This window comes from Ctenocephalides felis, unplaced genomic scaffold (genome assembly GCF_003426905.1).
Source record: "Ctenocephalides felis isolate EL2017-DRISC unplaced genomic scaffold, ASM342690v1 CF-g0.4_SCAFFOLD_01170, whole genome shotgun sequence".
Classification (NCBI taxonomy): Eukaryota; Metazoa; Arthropoda; class Insecta; order Siphonaptera; family Pulicidae; genus Ctenocephalides; species Ctenocephalides felis.
In genome coordinates this window covers 6,305,931-6,327,673 of record NW_020537324.1, presented here as the reverse complement: position 1 = coordinate 6,327,673, position 21,743 = coordinate 6,305,931, and the positions used below count along the sequence as shown (strand labels likewise).

The 21,743-nt window shown below is 28.9% G+C and overlaps 2 protein-coding genes across 2 annotated transcripts; one reads left to right on the top strand and one right to left on the bottom strand.

The window, feature by feature from the left end:
* The first annotated feature begins 686 nt into the window (after nucleotides 1–686).
* LOC113366707 lies at nucleotides 687–1,397 on the top strand. The gene is made up of 3 exons (XM_026608363.1): nucleotides 687–847; nucleotides 1,032–1,222; nucleotides 1,289–1,397. Exons 1-3 carry the CDS (start codon nucleotides 802–804, stop codon nucleotides 1,340–1,342), a joined length of 291 nt encoding a protein of 96 aa, XP_026464148.1. The 5' UTR covers nucleotides 687–801; the 3' UTR covers nucleotides 1,343–1,397.
* Nucleotides 1,398–3,748: 2,351 nt separating this feature from the next.
* LOC113368083 (autophagy-related protein 13 homolog) lies at nucleotides 3,749–21,688 on the bottom strand. Its single transcript, XM_026609647.1, has 6 exons — nucleotides 21,450–21,688; nucleotides 5,252–5,510; nucleotides 4,845–4,983; nucleotides 4,540–4,757; nucleotides 4,340–4,466; nucleotides 3,749–4,264 (listed from the first exon to the last, which is right to left on the bottom strand). Exons 1-6 carry the CDS (start codon nucleotides 21,493–21,495, stop codon nucleotides 4,040–4,042), a joined length of 1,014 nt encoding a protein of 337 aa, XP_026465432.1. The 5' UTR covers nucleotides 21,496–21,688; the 3' UTR covers nucleotides 3,749–4,039.
* Between the last annotated feature and the right edge of the window lie 55 nt (nucleotides 21,689–21,743).

Sequence of the window (21,743 nt, the reverse complement as noted above, 5' to 3'; positions counted from 1 at the left end):
AGATGGTTTTTATATGTAAAGCCATTGTAGAGCTGTATATTTCTGGCCAAATGAGTTCAGAAAGTTCTTCTAGCGGTATATGGATATTATAATGTATCAGCTACACTCCATATCGGACAAAGTTATTGGATGCATTTTCTTGACAACAGTCTGAAATGATTAAATAAAAAATTATAAATTTATTGATTATGGCTTGCTTATAAATAAAATGTAAGTACATTTTATTCTAATATCAAACAAAATAATATTAAGATGTTGACATGAAATAACTATTAACTATGTATATTCAAGCATCAAAGAAAATTTTCATTTACACAATATTTAGACAATACAATTACCTGTTTAAAATGTTTCAAACAACTTGTTAAAGAACTGTTGAAGAACATTTACTTCATTTACTTATATATCTAGTAGGCTTTATGCCACTGACAGATGACACTTGTGGCCATTATGACAGTTGATAATTATGCCCAACTTACAAAACTGTACAAAACTTTGAGATGTTTAATGATATTTAAGTTAAAAAAATAGAAAACTAGAAATTAGCCAGATTCAATTGTACTTGCTATCCTCTACAATATAATAATATAATAATACTTGCTTGTTTTGAAATGTTTTATATAAATAATTTTCGTTTTGTATTTTGCAACTAACTTCACTTCGGTCATGTCTACCAACATACTCATCAAACTAAATTGACATATAGAGACCATTTGCAAATACTTTGACCACTTTGTTGGGATCTTTTATCAAGTAGATCCTTATTGTTTTTAATAATTAAGCATAAAATTATTCTACATAATGTCTTCATTGCGCCCATTTGTTAGAAGCACCGTGAATCGCATGAGTAAGTCATTTATTATATATTATCATATAGGTTACGTAATTTGTGCATAAAGACTATAAGTTCATAAATTTCTGATTATTACAATTTATCTATTTAATATCGAGATTACTACATATCGTGCCCAGAAGTTCTTGTTTCATTTACAATATCTTGACGAGTATACTTTAACATTTTCCTACCTTAGATGCTGTTCGTGGACAATGTAGAAACAGCTCCTACGGTCATCATGGACCTCCAGCAGATTATGTTCCTCCATCCATGAATGAGCTACCAACTCCACAAGGATCCTGGCAAGCTAAACACGATGCCCGCCAAAGGAAATATAATGCAACCCTTCTTGCTGGCGTTGGTGTCTTTACTGGAACTCTCATTTTTGTAAGATAATGGTTATAAATTAGTATTGTTTATCTGTACTGTATTATAAAAATTAAATTATTTCAGATGAAAGCAACAGGGTTCGACTTCCACTACTATCCACCAGCGTCTTATGAATAAATTAATAAATTGCAAATATTTGTGTAGTAACTAAGAAATAAATGTCAATACAATAGTTTATTTTATTTAAATTCTTTGGTGTTTGTGTGAGTAATGATGGAATAATTGAATTAAACATGTCATTTATCATAAATGATAAATACTATTCTTTCAGTAATATAGGCTCAGATTAAAATATGGACTCACCTCAATAGTTCCATGTTGGGTTAGATAACTTCAACTGTAAATTCACACTTGATTTATTCAAACTTTTTCAGCCAATCTAGTGATCTTGTTCTCTGTAATCTTGATGCAATACAAATTCATAATTTATAATAAAATTCGCTGATCTTCCTTGTGAAATATTCCTATGATAAAGTACCTAAAAAGGATATCTGGCATCTCTTATATACATCTGCTGTTTAAAGAATTAAATATATTTGGTATCATGTAAAATTTGTGTCATACTACTATTAATACAATTAAACAAACATGTATCTATTATTGGTTGTATTAAATCGTAATATTTTACTGCTATAATATAATTATTAAATTTATATAGTAATTGCATTCAACAAACTCTTGAAGTCTCATAATTGAATTTTTTTAAAAGACAAAAAATCATTTGATTTTAGTTGAATACTATTTGTCTAAAATTTATATTACTGATCAGTCTTCTAACAAAATAGAACCATTTTTGCATCTTGTAATATTGTTAGCACAAAATATAAAATGATATACCTTGAGTATCATAATAATAGTCTCTATTTTAACAATAGAATAAATATCATCATTTATATGAAATACATACATTTCATAGAATTTGTTGAAATATTTGAATAATTAAATTACAAACATACTATAAAAAATAAGCATCTTACCTAAAATCACTTCAATTAAATTTCCTTTAAGCAACTTCTTTATAAATTTCATATTCTCTGCTAACAACATATTCATTCACCATATTCTTTTGATAAAATTATAGATATGTTAAACAAATATAATTCTATCATCTTAAAATAAATGAATTATACAAATTATGTCACTGTTATTATTTCATGAACTGCCGGCCTATGACTTATGCAAAAGTGAGACTGAACTGTTAAAAATAAATTAATTTAAACTTAATTACCATTATACATTTCTAATGCCTACCGAGAAATAAGAACTATGCAAAATATTATTTATAATCCCGGCTTACAATTTACGCGCACACATAAATCGCAAAAAATATATTTATCAATTTTATAACATTTTCATTTTTATATAAAAAGTAATAAAATTACCAAATGCTTTTACATTTTGCACCAAAGAAGCAAGTTTTTTTTAACCGTTATATAAAATTCTACATGTTATAAAATTCTAGCATCTCATATAAAATCATTAATGGGAAATTTTAATAGATCTGTTATTATTGAGCAAATTTACAATTTGTTTTGAAGTAAATATATGAAACTTTGAAATGTAAGCTCTTTGAGATAGATGTATAAGCAATTATTTACAATTTAACATAATACTTAACTATATTTGACAATAATATAATTCTCTATTAAAACTACAAAACATATTAGGCAACAATTCAGTCTAGCAATATATTGATTATAAATAACAATACCTGCATACACATAAAACAGGTGTATAATCATCATACAAATACTTCGCTCTCGCTTTCTCTCAATATACCAAAATGAAAAAAAAATCAAAACAAAAAGAGAAAATAAATAACTTATAAAAAAATGTTATTTTTTAAACTAAAATAAATTAATTTATCAATATATGCATTTTAAAGCAATAGTCAAAATAAATATGGAACATATGATGATATAGATAAATAACAGAATATATAAATATAATATTTATGATTCTATATATAAATTCTGTGTAAAATTTCACATTCTAATAAGTAAAAGCAATCGTTAAAATTACTATTCAGATATAACTTTATTTATTTTATATGTTTTTAAAGTTTTGTTTATTATATATAAAAATATGTAAATCTATAGAATATAATAAATGATTTTTGAATAATGTTATTTATCTATATTATCTATTTTAAATTAAATATAGAAAATAATTTGAACGCAACAATTATATAAAAATCTAATATGAATCAAGCATTCCTGCATTTAATGGCACTTCATCGAATCACACACCATTGCTTCAAATCAAATTAATCGAAACTAGTTTTTAAAGCACACAATCACAATCATAAATACAATCACTTTTGTATCCATACCTTAGTAATCAGACATCTTAAACGTAAATATTCATATATAAGTAATGACAAACATACATCACATAATATGCAGTCAATTTTAAAATGGAATCAACAAGATAACTCATTTAAAAGTTAGTGTAATTGCATAATCAAACTGAAAACTGTATGAAAAACTTTGCAGAAGTGACCCAAAACTCAAAACTTAGACCCAAAATTTTAAAATTCATTACCATTCTTGCTAATATTTATTACTCTTGACTGCAAATATGTGTTCATAATGTTTTGATAAATATCTGACTCAAGTTTGCATATATAATATTAATCTATATAAAAATTGCAATAAATTTGATAATAAATCATCCACATTTTAAAAACGTGGTTTATTGCAACAGCATTCATTTTTTATCATATAAAAACTGACTCAACACATGACACTTAATTTAAGTGCACACATCACATATTCCAGAGATAATTATATCTATCAATAACCAGTCAAATAATTAAGAACTATTGTTATTTCCCGATTGGCATAATGAGCTGACCATTGAATCAAATTCACCTAATGAGACTTCAAACTGCTGTAACTGTTCGGTGACATCACCTATCGCATCAATGGGTTTCATTTCAGGTGCATCAAATGTTTGAAGTGGTGGAGCATGATAGCATTCACGATAGAACCTGGCCAGGTCGCCAATTGGAGAACTTGTTGTGGCAAATGGAAAATGCTGAGAAAAAGATAATTCATAATTAAATAATGTAATTGAAACAATAATTGCAAAAAATATTACTGTAACACTTACAAGTTCTTTCATTAATTTTTCATCTTCAACAGGTAATGTCCACCTTGATTTTCGTTTCTCCTGAGTTCTTGGACTTCCTTCATTGTCATCACTATCTTTACTGGTTCTATTCCAGTTTGTCATACTCCTAAGCAGAAAACATAAAATTCAGTAATCACAATTGAAAGAAGTCAACTATTTTTGGTAATATTAATACTCACTCTGCAGAAAGTGTTCGTTCCATGCTATCATCATCAGATTTATCCTTATCATCATGATTAGCATCATCATTCTGATTGTGATTGTGGTTACATGGATCATTATTATTATTGCAACAATTTGCATCAATTTGGCACTCTAAATTATCATCAGACATATCATTTATAACATAGTCACCATTTGTGTCTGGTGACTTATTCTTTTTGTTATTTACTTCATCCTATGAAAAATAAGATTCGTTTATTATAATTTATCTATTAAATATTGTTTTGCAATAAATAAATAAAAGTGCATCAAAATATTGTACCTTTTTGGTAAGCAACCAACTAAAAGCAGGTTCTTCAGGTAATAAATAGTCTTGTTCAGTATATTTCTTTACTCTGGACACATCAACAAAAGCTCCTGGTCGCATCGGTTTATTCAGATCAATGACTTTTTTTTCATTTCTGAAATGGTAGAACAATAAAAAAATTAAAAAATATTCTTTTTGCATCTGTCCTGTATCCTGTATGTGTTTATATATAGTAATTGTTAAATAGATTAGAGAATGAACTACTAAGAATAATTTGCTGTGACCTCTATTATTCGAAAAAATATGATTCACTGCTTTAAATTATTTTTCATATGAGTATTCATCATGAAAAGAACTTTGAGACCAAGCACAAATAAATTAAATTAACCCAAAATATAATTGTTTAAATATTTTATCCTTACACAACTCTGCCGAGCCTGGTGTTCTGCCTCTTCGGGCTGGCATCTCTCCGGAAATGATCGCTTTTCAACATCAATAAGTTGTCTCTGGTATTATTACCACTCGTTCCGTTTCCGGTAACAGGTCCAGCACCACCGGCAACCGCGACACCACCAGAAGCTGTTGGGGAGATGGTCATCTTGGTACGGTAAGCTACACTTATGTGCAGGGTGCCCACTGGGGTGCAGAGTTGTCCGACACGAACTTGCTTTGAACCGTCCCCTGGAAAAAGGAAAAGTGGTTTAGTATATTTGATTAATACTTATAAAATTGACAATGGTATTAGGATTAAAATGGTGAATGAAGGAGTTATGAAATTTACTAATACGTACCGAAGTCAAGTATAGAATGAATACAATTAGTGAGTAATTGGAATTACTTTGGGTAATTAGTATTTATTAATTAATGAGATAATGCGACAGTAGTAAATATAGTTTATAATACTATATATTGTCATTTTTATTTAAACAAACAATATGTTCATTTGTTTTGTGAAAAATATTGATATGAAAGTTAAAAACTTTATAATAATTTTCTCTTTTATGTATAAGCTATTTAATTAAGAGGATTTAAACTAGTGGTGCATGGCATCATATGGCAAAATGTTCAGATACGTGAAGATATATAAAAATTTTCATTTTATTTTTTTTGCAATTACTATAACTTACCCTGCGAGAACTCACTTAATATCTTTTTGTTCAAATAATTAGAATTAGTTAAATGTGGATTTAAATAACTTGTTCCCTGAATTTGGTTAAATCAAATCCCTAAAAATCACTCACGTAGTTAATGAACACCCCCTTACTCAATTGTATTTATTATTTAAAGTAGAAGTGATACTGTGCTCGTTTACTTTTTATTTATTTATTTATTCTTCATATTTTCTAAGTGTCTACTAGAAACAGTTGTAAATTTTATGGTGAAATAAGAAATAAATAAAAGGATGGTTAAAATCATAGAAGCCTGTTTACAGATCATGTGTAATTGACCTACGCATTGATATCAAATACATACCAGATTGATAGCCCTATCAATGTAATCACAAAATCTAAATAACTCTACAAAAATATTACATATTTATTGCAACACGATCATAAATCAGCTTGTCACTCCATCGACCTATTGGATCCAAATATATACAAAAACGGCATATTTTAAATTATTTGCTTGTTTCTTGACACTATGGAAATTCACTGATTTTTGAATGACGTCAAAGCAGATTCAACATCCGAACTTGTTAAATGACAGGTCATATTTTGATAAGACGTATTAGATGGATGCTGGTGTCAATCAACTTATCGAATTATTACAATGGGAACAACGTAATACACTATCCTACATTTAAATATTGATAAGGATAAGAGAGAACAATGTTCTGCTCTTCCTGGCAATCTATTTTCTCTCTATTTTAATTATTGGATAACTGCTAACGAGTTACTTTACAGCCGATAGTATATTTTCGTTCAACACTAAAAACATTCAATTAAAAGTTTCTACATAGCAATGATGGGAAAGCAGCTGTTAAACTTTCTGAATCAATAAAAATAATAATAGACACAATAACGCTGAAGACGTGTGAAATTTAAATTAAGTTTTTATGTGTATGACGGTGTTGACAAAAGCGTAAAGAACAATTTAAATTATTCTACATGAACGTAATAAAAAAATTAAATTTAAACCAGTCTTAGTGTCATTTGGTAAGTGACCTAATTAGCAAGCTACTTAAAGCACATAATTATCTTTTCAACATTCGTAACCTCCTCACCTACATTTTCATAATGTTTTATGCAAGGAATGAAACGACAAGGTAAAATAAATATAAAAATATCTTTCAGACTGGTCGTTGTTATGCATTTTATAATCTATTGTCAAGCAAAAATATTGCTAATCATGTCGAGTGTTTTATAACCGACAGGACAAACTCCAAATGTCTTTAATATGCAAATAACATATTCGTCTCTGACGCAGGTACTGTTTTGTGCAAAGAACAAAACTGGCCGGCGCCGTTTTGTATTGTAAAATATAATTATTTTGGTCATTGTATATTTCCAGATTATGTGAATCAATTATACAGATATGACGTCGGTTACGTCAAGCTTGTACAAATAATATGTATTTGTTAGTGAAATGCATTGTTTGAAAACAAACCGTGAATTGGAAAAATAGATGATCGAAATCAATGCTTTGAATGCACATTTTGAAAGAACCGTGTAAAGTCAATTGTTTTTAAATTCTAGATAACAAACAAGTTGTTGTGAAATCAATAAAAATGTTATTTGAACAATATTTTCATTTGTACTGATACAAATTCAATGGCTCTTGGAACCCGTAGAGTTGGTTATAGTAATAAAAGTCTAAAGTTGGTTATAGTTTAAAAACCAAAAATATTTATTTTGCATATCTCTACGTTTCAAAGGTTTCTGAATATTTTGGCATATCTCAGAAAAAATGGATGTGTTTGTACGTATGAATACAACTTTTAGTCCACGTTTTCAACCGATTCGAATTATTCAAAAAGTAATTGCTTACTAGTGGTAAGGAAACGTACAATTTATGGCAAAAGTTGGTACAACACTTTTGAACACACAGAGTGCAGAAAATGGCAATTATGATTTAGAGAGAACGGAGCATCCGATTTGAATAACTCAAAAAACATTTCACTTTTATTTACATAACTAAGAATTAAGATTAAATTTTTGCAAAAGCAGGTCCAGCGGTTTCGGAAAACCAGGAAAACAAGTTTTAAAAAAATGTCATTTGGTGAAATGATTTCATAATTTTTAAAAACGCCCAAAAACATTCAAAATTCTCAAAAAAAAATTTAAAGCTGAAATTTTTTTAAAAGTACCAATAAAATTTGCCTTAAGACACGATGCTCTGCGCCACTAGTTAGATTTCAAATCTATTCGATTGCATTTATTGTTTTCAAAATTCATATAATAAAATAATTATTTTTTATGTTGATTTTCTTACATATTTTTCAAACAAGCTAGGTTTTTATTATGTATTAATAGCTATAATGAGTGAAAACATTATCATAATTACTGTAGTCGTTAATTGCTTTCCTATCTGTTTACATGAAAAGAAAACATCTAAAATTATACACGGGTATAATTACAAAGAGAATTTTACATAGAACAAGTAAGTATTTATATTCATTTCCAACTTAACAAGTAAAAATTTGCATTTGATAAATACCGCAATTTTATTAAACAGTTTCTTATGTGTTTGATGAGTAGATTAAGTACGTTACATCGAAAACAGAAAAATATTACCCGTGCAAACACTGGAATTTTTTTTCATTAAAATATGATATAGATAAATATTTTAGCCATGCATATTCTGCATAAAGCAAGTGCAAATATGTAAATATGCAAACAGTACAGAGAGTCTGCACGTAATTCAATTTTTCTCAATTAACAAGAAGCGTCCCGGCAATTTGCTGGGATTTTGTAATTAGCAGACAAGGTCGAATTTCGGACAGACGAAAAATTAACGTCATTGGAAAATAAATATTCCTAGACCATAAAATCCGAATGATTAAAAAAAAACAAATAAGACGAGAACAAAGATCAGAGAACGTTTGAACAAAGATTTTTATGTAATGTGTATTTTATAAGTAAATTTATTATATTGAGATACATGTTTGTACCTACTTTAGTGTGAGTTAATGAAATAGTGTTGAAAATTAATTAGTTTCATACAAAAAATTTGAAGAATTGTAGCCTGATGATAGCAAAACGTTGAAAATTGTAACATCAATATATTATATTACAATGCAAAAAATTATAATAATTGCATGCAAGAATAAGAATTTTTGAGCAAATATTTTTTCTTCCCTTTTTTTGATCACATTACTTTGTTAGATCTCGTAAACCGTGATTCGTGTTTAAATTAAATAGGATTTCAAGTAAAATTAGCCCTTATGCTAAAAAAAATCATCAGTATTGCAAAAATTCTAATAATAAACTCAATATATAGAGATGGGTCAAGCGTTTGAGTTTCCCCCTAGAAAAATATCATTTTAGAAGGATTTTTGTGCTGATTTCTCTTCAATCAACTAATGATACTTCTTTAAATATAGGAACTATATAATGTGATGCGAAGATTTTACTGAACTACGTTGGTTTCCAGAAGGCAATCCAAAAGATTGTCCAAAATTTATGTGATGTATTTATTATTAATTTGGAGCTTCTGATTGAAATGCCATAGCTCTAACCACTAATTCACGAAGAAGACCAAAGAAATATGTGGCATTTCACAATTGCTGGTTACATATTGAACACTGATCAGTTTCAACTAAATATTTAAAATCATCCATTAATAATAAATGCATTACTATCATGACGTTGCAAATGCTGACGTTGTCAGAGAAGAATTGCAATCGCCGTTCTGAAGGACGATGCTCATCCGCTAATTATGCGCAAAGCACTTTAACACGACATAGAACTATAAATACAAGCGCATACATTATATTATATTTATGAAAGGAAGACCAAGAAATAACTGGGTTCTGAATGTATGACTATACTATAACCTTAGAAGTCTCCTGAAACAGGGTTAAACAGGAACATCAAACAAAACGGCACGGACGCCTCATTGTTCCTAAAACGGATGGGTAAATAAATCTCTTTGAGCGAGGTGAAGTTGCCTTGGAGGCGGCCGGATGGCTTATGGCGGATATAGTTTATAATCATGTCTTAAATGTGTATGAAATTTGAGATATTCAGAAACACATGCGAATTTCTTTTGTTCAAGAATAGATAAATGGCATTTATAAGAAATGCTATTGTAAAATATTGAAAACTACTGCCTAAGTAAATATGATGTTTCAAGCAGTTAAGCAGTATAATCACAAAAGCTGAAGTTCTGTTTGACAATTTTTTTTGAAAGTAGATCAATGCAATAAATGAAGTCACCTTAAATTCATTATACCATTATTCTGAATACAAAAATCCCCAGTAACTTCCTCTCTGACCTCTATAACCACACTTATCGTTTTTTAACAGTTTTCGTGTGCCATAAAAACTATTTGATAATTTCATATTCAAGCTTTGTCAGCTAGATTGAATCGCTTTGTAATCCATTGTATCGTTTAACCCTGAAACAGGTTAACGACCAAAGCCTATGAATTAAAACGCCATTCCATAATAGTACAATCTTAGAATAAAATTGATAACGTATGCAAAAGCTATCTAAACGAGGTGACATTAAATGCCAATGTGGAATAATGTGATATGTAAGATGTCGAAGTTCAAATTACAAATGCAATAAAGTAAAGATTGCACAGTTTAATTGTGAAAGTTTCCATATGAAAATTAGAAGATATAAGGCATTGTTTACTTGTAAATTCTCGTGCAGGTGTTTAATGGGATTCCCAATGTGGTGTAACAGTAAGACGTTACCAAATATTTTAATCCGATAGAAAAAGAAGACATAGAAAAAATAAACTTCGAAGAAGCCGTGAAACTGCAGTAAGCAGAACACTTCCAAATTTCAACACAAATGTAAAAGACAGACATTTTGTTTGTAGAGATTTCAAAATACAAAAAATAGATGCAAGAGGCATTATGCCTTAAGTCAAATTTCAAAAACTTTAAATGGTTAAAATTTAGAAGTATTGGCACGTTCCCTTCATTCCAAACTTTTTTTTTATATTTAAACCCATATTCGCAGGCCTGTAATACTTTTAAGACCATGGACTCTATAATTCCATAAAGTTTCATCAAAATAGTCAAAAATCGTATAGGCATAGGTATAAAGCGTATCTTTACCAAACTCGTCGACAAAAAATCGAATTGATCGTCCAATGATTCAACGAGTGACTTGAAATATAAGATATCAAATAGGATTTTCTGGCGAACTTCTCCTTCAGAAAGTTTGTAATTAATGCAATATGGGCAATGAGCAGGAAAAATAAGTGGTAATGTTCTGCAGTGCATATCAGATATTTCTTCTTACAAGTTTACAAAAACAATTATCTAAATGTGAGTATGTACAAAATGATTATGACCACTTAACATAAGTTGTGGGCAAATAAAAAAGTATAAAGATTAGTTAACACGCCGGATGCCGTTAAAGGAAATGAGAGGAGGAAACGACACAACTCGATTTAATGCCCATTCAATCGTATGCTTTCTGTACAATATGGAAATAACAAAATTATCATAAATGCATATATATGCATGCGTTTGTTTGCTTGAAACTCATACGCAAGAACAAACAAAATTTCAATAGCAAATATAAAATCACTATGACTAGTCATTTTGTTTAACGGCTTTTGAAAATAATATTGAACTTTCTTTAATGCAAATATAGAATCGACGGTAAATAATATTTAGATAGTCAGCAAAACAATCATTGTTAATTGAAACCACAAAAGCGATATAAGTAATGCCTAAAAACGGTTTTCTTTAGAGCACGATGCAAAATATATGCAATAAGTTAATAATCTTTTTATATATAAAAATGGAGGTCGATATTATGTTATATTCACCAAAACTCGAAAACGGCTGAACCGATCTGGCCAGTTTTAGTCTTAAAATATTTGTGCTAATCCATAAGTTTTGGGAAAGGTGAAATATCATTTCAAAACCGCGTAGAAACTTAACATTTTTAATTTAAATTTTTTTATATAAACGTAATTTAAAATTAAATAATGGATGGTATTGACAGATTATGTTCAATGAAATTTAATAGGATGTTTTAGATTTGCCTATTAATAAGCCCAAAGAGCATTTATATGTGACATGAGTTGCAGTGGGTAAACATTCTATTTAATTTATTTTAGTTGCCTCTTTTACCACACACTTCTTCATTCATAATCAGTTAGTTATTTTTTAGACTAAATATTTTCTAGAAACATTTTTTATGCGAGGTTTCTTCAGAAGAGTAAACCTGAGGTTTTTCTTGTAACTATGAAGTACGTTAACGTATTTCCTTCGCTATATATAGAAAAACATAAGCGATATAATGATAGATAATATAATCTAATAATTAGATAGTCACAAAATAGTTGCTCATTAATTTTTCTATCTTATGTTTATCAAGAAAATGGTCGTCGACAAAAGATAAATTGCAAGCATTATCGTATTATGCACATTCTATTAATCAGTATACCTTGCTTAACAATTGAAGTCTAACTGGAAAATGATATCGGATTATAGTGATTAATAACATATGTGTCGTGTTACCCGCACCCGTATTTGCTCTTTATGAATTGTTGAAACAACCAATTGTGCAAGTCGATATATTTATTGCACGATTGTGAACAGTGAAACATGATCGTGTGATGAAAATGTCGTATATATAGCATGAAAATAATACATAATTTATATTGCAGCCAGAAATTGAAAACATTGTGGTCAAGTATACCATGATAATTAAGTACATTGATGCTTGTATTATTCATGATATGCATAATTGATTCGTGTTTATTTTAGAAATAAACGAAGTGCTGTTCCAATTTCAAGAATATTTTCTTCGTAATATTTATTACCAAAAAATCTATATATCTTGACTTTATAAAATATAGCTCAACGTTAACAAGCCCTACATCCATTATCAGAATAATACTTGCTTTTAGCATCACACAGGTACTTTAGTCTAAATTTTGTCCTGCCCTTTTTTATGTAAAATATATATGAATTAAGAAAATGCCTTTACAATATCTTAAAAAAGCTATTCGAAAAGCAAATCAAGTTTGAATCAATAGAAACAACCAGCAAATGAACCTATGATCCACAATAAAAAATAGATCAAAATACCAATTGTAGACATTACAACAAGTACTAGAATATAAAAGAATAAGACAAGAATCAGGTTTAAACGTTTATGAACAAATAACAGTTGAACCTATTATACACAATATAAAATAGTACGTAATACCGTTGATGATGAATAATTTGCCAGTTTACTATAAAAATTTAGCTTATTAACTTTTTTATTAAATTCCCGCAGGGTAATTTTATTGTGGTTCAATGCACTTCGGTTGAGTCGTTAAAAATTTTATTCTAAATATCTATCTGCCAAAATTCATCAATATTTTATTATCATATGATCAGAACTCATGAGTTTTATGAACTGTTAAGCTGAAACTTCCTTTACGCTGCATTTTAGAAAGCAACTCCAACCCCAAATATTTAGAATTTTTATAATACTGATGGAAATGATATTTTCACTTAGAACCGTATTGATCTATATAATAAGTAATAAAGTTATAATCATATAATAATTCTTTTATTCTATGTTTCCAAGCTCTGCCCAACACGAATTTAATACGCTTCCTGTTTTCTCGCCTTGGCTTGTAAGGTAAGACATAAGACAATGCCTTTATGAAAGAAGAAAAAAAAACAATCGCAAAAGCTGTTGTACTTGACGATCTGACATTATTATGCTTTAGAAATTTATTATTTGCATTGCCTATACAACTAAAGCAAGCGGCTATTGAAATATCTGCACGCACTAACCGTTCGGTGCAAGCACGCGTGAAGAAAAAAAATTTAACATAGATAATTAAAATAGTTTATATAACTACTTTTTATGCAATGCGAAAATTTATAAAAATAGAACATTATTAAATCTATGCAATCAGGTGTACAAACTTGCTGAAATAATATATACTATGAGTTCTTAAAATACAGATATACAGTTGTCAACAGTTTGGGCATACTATTTATTACTGTACACCATTTGGCTGATCCTGTTCTGTTGGCTGATATGATAATTGAATTTTTAAATATTTAGTATATTTGTATAACTGTAGAAATTGTTATGTAACATTATTTAATTATACTAATAAATAATTATCTGTTCAGAGGAACACCAAGGAACAAGACACAATATCGAGATTTTTTTTTTAAATTATTAGTGGTGCTGTATAAACTTACAAGCTAGAGATAAATTGTAACGATATTGTATAATCAATAGCATAATTCTAGTATTAAGAAACATCAAAAATTATTTCATTAAACGAAGAAATAGAAAGTTACGCTCGCTGCAAAATCTAAAATGAATCTTCTTTATAGCAAATAAGTAAAAATCATTGCACTCATATTTATATCTTGCATGTACCGCTCTATATATTTCTTCCAATTATATTGCAGAAATTTAATTATCGTCTCGATTTTCTAATAAAGTTAAAAATACACAAATGAAAAATTATATGTCTTGGTTACGCTATAATAGCAATTAAACCATTTCTAGATATTTCTTCTAGTTGCTATAATGGACGTTCTGATTTATTCGTGAGCATCATTAAAAGATATGATAAAATGCATAATAATATCATAATAAATTTTTGCAATGCTAAATCAGCAAAATTTCGAAACCATTTTTCGAATGCTGACAAGAGGTCGAAACTTATGTGTAATCGAAATTTTTTAAATAATCTATGAATGAATTACATACGTAAATGGTAGAAAGTGTATAATTGTGCTTAAAAAAAATATTACGAAAAGTAATTTGACATAGTCATGCTTGCTGATAGTAATTATCTGGCTGTTTTCTATTGTGATAATAGCCTGAGCGCTGATGGGATTTTTAATACACAATTATACAGTTACTTGCAAACTTAAAAGAATATTTGTCGAAATGAGATTTTAACGCGTTCGAAATTCAAGTAATGTAAAAATTGAATGGATGGACTAGAAAGCCTGCATTAACTTGAAATTCAATCTAAATTTCCACAGACAGTCTACAAAATTATCCGCTAAAAATGTGTACGACCAGATTACAGTGTGACCATAATATATAAAATTTAAGTGTTTAGTAACTTCTGGTTAATGGCGTCATTAGAAACTATTGTTAAAAGTTTTACAACAAGAAATAAAATACTTTCTTTAATTAACTGAAATGTAAGTATTTTCCACATGATAATTTTTAATGCATAATAAACGCGAAGAAGGTATACATGTTGGGTTGTAAATATTGACGTCCGTGTATTATGTAAAGGTATTGCATAAAAGAAAGATGAACTACGTTTAACATTTTAAACATATATTAATTGGATATATATATATATATATATATATATATATATATATATGTTTTTGTGTTTGTATCTATGATTGTGTGTAAGTGCATAGAGATGGAATGCGGATGGAGTTATTCTGTAGGCTCTTTAATAAATTGACAATACAAAGTCGACATAATGATCAACTCTCTAATTCTATACAGTTACATGTATTTGAAGTCATTACAACATATGGCAAAACAAGAAAATAACTGAATAATATTAATTCAAACAGATGAAAATAAACTAGAGATTTTTCTTATTTAGGCAGCAACAGACTAGACATTTTTACAAATTACAAATTATTTATTTAGATTTTTCTTATACTTCATTCCTGAAGAAAATTAATTGGTGACTTAATCTTTTATACCTTGAGTAAATGAATGTCTCTTTATACTATTTTTTCTATGTATAATATGTTAATGTATTAGAATAGACTAGACATATTCATTATTTAATGAAGCAGCAACAGGCTAGACTTTTTAAATAATTAGCAACAGTAGACATTTTTAAATAAAATCAAACGGTTTTTCTTCATTTTTACCACACTCTTTTATTAGATTAATTTATGTATTTTCATTGTTATTTTGCTATTTAAACTATGTTAATGCATTGAAATAGAGTAGACATTATTCTTATTTGAATGAATAGCAACATATTAGGCACTTTAAAAAATCTAAGCATTTTTTTATATGCAACTGCAATGAATAATTTGGATTGTCGTTTAAATTTATACTTGAGCAAATTATTTCCATATCGTTTGTATTGAAAATAAGTTAATGCATTGGCTTACTTTAGTTTTTGTTAAGAAATCTAATTAAATACTAAACACTAAACGTATTGCAGAATATATAACACCGAATCTTCCATTTAAGGTCTTATAAATATAAAACAGAGTCTTTTTGAAAGGAACATTTAAAACTTATATTTATTATGCATCAATCCAAATAAAAATGCTATACTATCACAAAAGCGTTGGCATGAAAGCGGAAATTGTATTATCTTTGTCACCAATTTGCTCAAATGCCATAATCATATATATTATACATACTACATCCCGTCAAGAGGACAAAGCAAAGCTTTGTTTGCTCACAGCATCCGACAAAGACAGTAAAAGTTTATGGAAAATGGAAAAATATACATAATATCATATTTTCACTAAAAACTTGAAACAGAAAACTACACAAAGGAAAAAGAAACTTCACTGTGAATAAATCAATTTATCAAAATTGAATGGCAAACTACAAAGATAAAAAAATATGTATAATGTTGGTACCATATAGAAAGTTATATTATAAATAATAGATCTGAATATCAATTTTTTCTCTCACTCACGTTATTTTGATGAATTTGGCCCGCGCGACTTGATTCTCCAAGTAAAACTAATTTTGTTGCTCAAAAGGCAAAAGCTACTAAATTAAAGAAGTCACCTGCCTCTAATGTTTATCCAAGGTAAACCGAAAAAAACAGTTTGCCAAACAATGTAATTAAATAAAAGATAAAAAAATGTGCAAGTGATAATGAGTATAAAAACAGACAAAACTTAAATGGATTTTACTATAAAAATATTTATGTTTGAAGCAAAGTTTTTTTACTGTTTGAATAAGACATTTATTCTGTGAATCCATTGTTAAATGGGGATTTACAAGACGTCGTAACAAGTGTTTTGATTGCTTTGACACGAAATGCAAATATTGCATTGGCGTTGTGCAAATCACAGCCACGCCACGAGGACGTCTTCACAGAAACCTCGTTAGAATAATCATGATTTTTTTGTTATTTTGTTGCAGTAATAATAAAAATAATATACGTGCATTGTAAAACATAAATAGAAGTTTAATTGACGTTCAGCTATAAGTACTATAAATAAATTATTGTTATGATAGCAATAAAACATCTATGATCTATTCTTCAAATATACATAGTTTCTTGCTAATAATTTTATTATCAGGTTTTAATTGTTCTTAGAAACTTATCTCACAAAAACAAGACAACTTATTATCATCAATAAAACATGTTTGAATAGAACAGAGTGCCAATTCGATCGCATAGAGTTGTTTTATATTGTGAAGAAATTTCTATAAAAATGTAGTTATCAACTAAAATAGATTTTTTCTTAGTTGAATCCATTTATTGAGTTTAATAGGTGCATATGCGGGTAGGTACGACTATAAATATGCGTGCACATACGCAGATGGTTCAACGAACTTAAGCTTCGTGTGAAGTCGAAGGCACACTTTTCTCTTGCTTGAGATGTAACCATTGCCCCATCATACTGTCATTGATTTGTAAACAAAAATATTAACAGGTGTATTATATAATACCAACTTTAAATTTGCACTAAAATATGACCAAAGTTGAGTGCATGGTCTGAGTAGGACCAGCGATCCACAACCAGAGAACTTAAGTTTCTATACCTTCATCCATTGAAGATATTGACATTGAAGATATTGATGTGAGTATTGTACTATGTAAATATCAATGAAAAACCATAACTATGAATGATATATTATAAAATTCATCAGCATTCAAGATATATTTAAACTAATTATTCAATCAACTATAGAGAATTACAAAACTGTTTTCAACTAAGACGACATTAGTGCATCTATATCAATATTTCAAAATCATTAAATAAATTGTAATTATTTATAAATAGATTATTATGAATGTTTTGCGTTACATTGATAATTTTAGAATAACTATGCAATTGCTATCAATTGTTTATTTAATACATTCACATATATCACCTATTGAGTCATTATTAAATATTATATATTATTATTATCCGTATAATGGCAATAGATGATAAATTCTTTATTCCTACTCTAATTAAAATTTGTCTATTATCATATTAAGACATTCAGTAATTGGTTTGTTGTTTTAACAGATGGAAATTTAGAAGGTAACCCAGTAGTTGTCCTTTCTCGCTGTGATGTATTTTTAACATTCTTGATTGGTGTTTTTGACTCAATTATTTTTGCAGAAATACCCCGAAAAATTAAGAAAATCTGATATCGCTACTGCTTGATATCAGGTGAGTATGAAACCAGTGGATACTTAACTCTTACCATTTATGATATTATATTTCATAACTCAATTATAGCCCTATTAAGAAATCACCGAAACTGTGATTTTTATCTATAAATAATTACTATTACATCAATAAAGATAACCCCATTTCCTTTTAATAAACAAGACCGCATGTATTTCAATAAATAAAAATCATAAACAGAAAGAGTTCAAAAGATCATTAGCATCACATAGGATAATCAATCAAAACTATCATTTATTCTTTGAAAAATCAATTTCTGAGTATTATTTATTATTAGACGATCATTCCATCATTAATCAATTATATCGGCATGTGGATAATAACGGATAATGATAATTGCAGTTGTAAAGGTCATATTTAGATGTGCATTGCAAAAGTAAGCAAAATTTAGAAGTGTCTGAGAATTACTGGTGCAAATGCACTTTATAGAGAGTTTAGATACGTACTTTGCAAATATGAAAAAAATTGATAGAAATTTCAATTGATGCAGTAAATTGATAACTTATAAATATATTGGTAACTTCTAAGAGTACTTTCCCAAGTTCAATTATTTATTATTTACATGATCATTTATATTGGTACTTTGCGTCCTCTTTGAAGTTATCAGTTCCTTCTCTTGGTACTGATTAAACTCAATAACAAACTCCATAATTACTATTTTTTTTGCAGAAACTTGAAAATAAGTTGCAAGCTTTTACTAGCTCTAATTACTCTAATTATTATCCTAACAAGGAATTAATTTCTAGCAGTACTATGTAATCATAGAACATAGATTTTTAAAAACAAGCAGGAATGCGATTGGCAATTACATTACGCCGTGGAATGCATATAAAGCGTCTTAAGAGCTCATCTGGCAGAGAGCTTATTTATGTGTTGCCTACACTCGAATGCATAGAGCGTCCATCGTTCGGAATTCCAACCAACATCGAAAACCACGTACAAAATCCAGATTTCGTTTTGTGGAAGCAGAAGAATCAGAGTACGTGATATGTATTTGAAGTTCAATAAATAAGTTCGTATACTCATTGAAATATAAAGTTGATTTGAAGTATCCATTGTTCAAAAGTCCAAAGCCTTTTCCCTAGCTTTCCAACCTCAACCATTCCACCAGTTTTTCAAGCCTGCTTTTAACAATTACTCTAATACTCATGTATACATTTGTTTCGAAAAACTACCAGCATAGCTGAATGAGTCATATGAGTTCTAACTACTTTTACAGAATCTCTACTCAGCCAGATAGAGTGTTGTGAGATCAGACTCGAACTTAGTCGACCGATTCAAATGTGACCATAGACGGCCTTGGGTAATTTTCTCTCTCGTATCGAATATTCCACACAACATTGCGATGTCAATTATATGAACAAAGCGAATGTCAACAATAGATGACTAAAAAATGACAATTGTACATAATGCAAGAGGTTATCTCCTGAAGATGTGATGCACTTTTGAGACTTTGGCGCTAATTGTAAGAAACATTCCATAAGTAGATATCTTGCTTTGGTGGAGGAATAGCGACTCTATCATAATAGCAAGGATTTTTTATTATTTATTATTAAGCTAATTTCTGAATGACAATAAAATGTCAACTGATAGGGGGCTGTTCAAGTATTACGTAAGCACTATAGGGGGGCGGGGGGTTGTTGATTTGCTTATGTGGGTTGACATGGCGGGCAGGGGAGAATGAATGACGATTACGTCATAGGTAGTATTTTTATTTTTTTACATTAATTGCAAAATGTTTACGTAAGCATGGGGGTAGGGGGTAAGAGCTTTACTTACTTTTGCTGACAAGGGGGATGGAGGGGGTAAATAATTGTAATAAATCTGCTTACGTAATACTTGATCGATCCCTAGTTTAAAATAGAATTGTATATATGTTTAAGTTCCAAAATGATTTGTGATCTAACATCATAGACTACTATATATTATTATTATTATTGTTATAGACATAACGTCATTCAAATATTGAGTTCAAGTTGCTAGGAGTCGTGATATACATCTAAGGCAAATTAAATAACCTTTCAAAAAATTGTTTCATCTTCATCCAGAAACTACTAATTCAAATCTTCGTCTGGCTTTTTAATAAAGTGTTCATAATTTATTACCGTCGCTAAAGTTTGACAAAGCGTGGCATAGTGTGAAACTCTTACAGAGAATTCCATTCACTTGATTTATAATGATAGAATGCTTAGTTTTTTTCTTCGTGTTATGATTAAATATGATTTCATACCGTTAGATAACAGACGAAATTAACAAAAAATGGTTCAGGAATTTTTGTAGTAAACAAACAAAGGTTCTGAAATATATTTCTTCTGATTATAGAGAATTTTCTGAAAATTTTTTAGCAGTGGCGGCGTTAAGTGTCGAGGTCGTACGCGGTTGCCGACGGCCTCGAGCTTCAGGGGGATTCGCAATGTTTCTAGTCATTTAAAATTTGTGCAATTTTGTCATTTGATTGGCTATAAATTCCTTTCACTATATATTAAATCAACTATAATTTAGCCTAAACAAAGAGTTCTTGTTGGGGATACAAAGGGCGTTGCTGGACCTAAATTTGCCGACGCCCACGCGTGCCCTAGCGCCGCCAGAGCTTATGTTACAATATTTAGATCATTTCCAGGGAAATCACAGGTGAATGCAAATAAATACTTGACGAAATTTTATTCATTTCAATCCAAATATTTGGATTCTTTAACTACACGAATTATCGAAGAGAAAGCAATACAATCGCTCTGTATAATAAAGGTATTAAGATTTAAAAATGCGTGGATGTAAATCATAAACCATGTATAAAAAATAAAAATCATCGTGAGACTTCATTGAAATGTTTGTTTGTAGGTATTATCTTTTATAACAAAGCATTGATAAAATTCAGCATTATCATTGAGGACCCAGTTTAAATGATTAAAATATTATAAATGAAATAAATAGAGTTTTAAAAAGTAACATGATAAACATTGTGTTGAATCAAAACTTTCACTTTATCTATAGACTAAACGATTGTTCATTTCACGTGTTTTACATACAATGTAAATAAAATCAATGGAATTTAATTAAGTTAGAGATTGAATTAATATATTAACATTAAACTTACAGGAATGAGATTCGTTATTATTCCTTTCCACAGTGATAGGACACATTGCAGTACTATGACCACAAATAACTTTCAACGTCGTTTATTTAATAAGGAACGTTTTTCAAAATTCCTTTCACGGATTTTTTTGAAATTTTCAAATTTTAACAATGTTCCAAATACCCGAAATAATGATATAACGCCAAATGCAACAATTCACGGTATAACAAAATCTCACAGATGTACAACCATATAACATTCTACAAGCGGGCATAACAAATTTGCCCATTTACGAGCGTTCCCACGCGAGCTGTT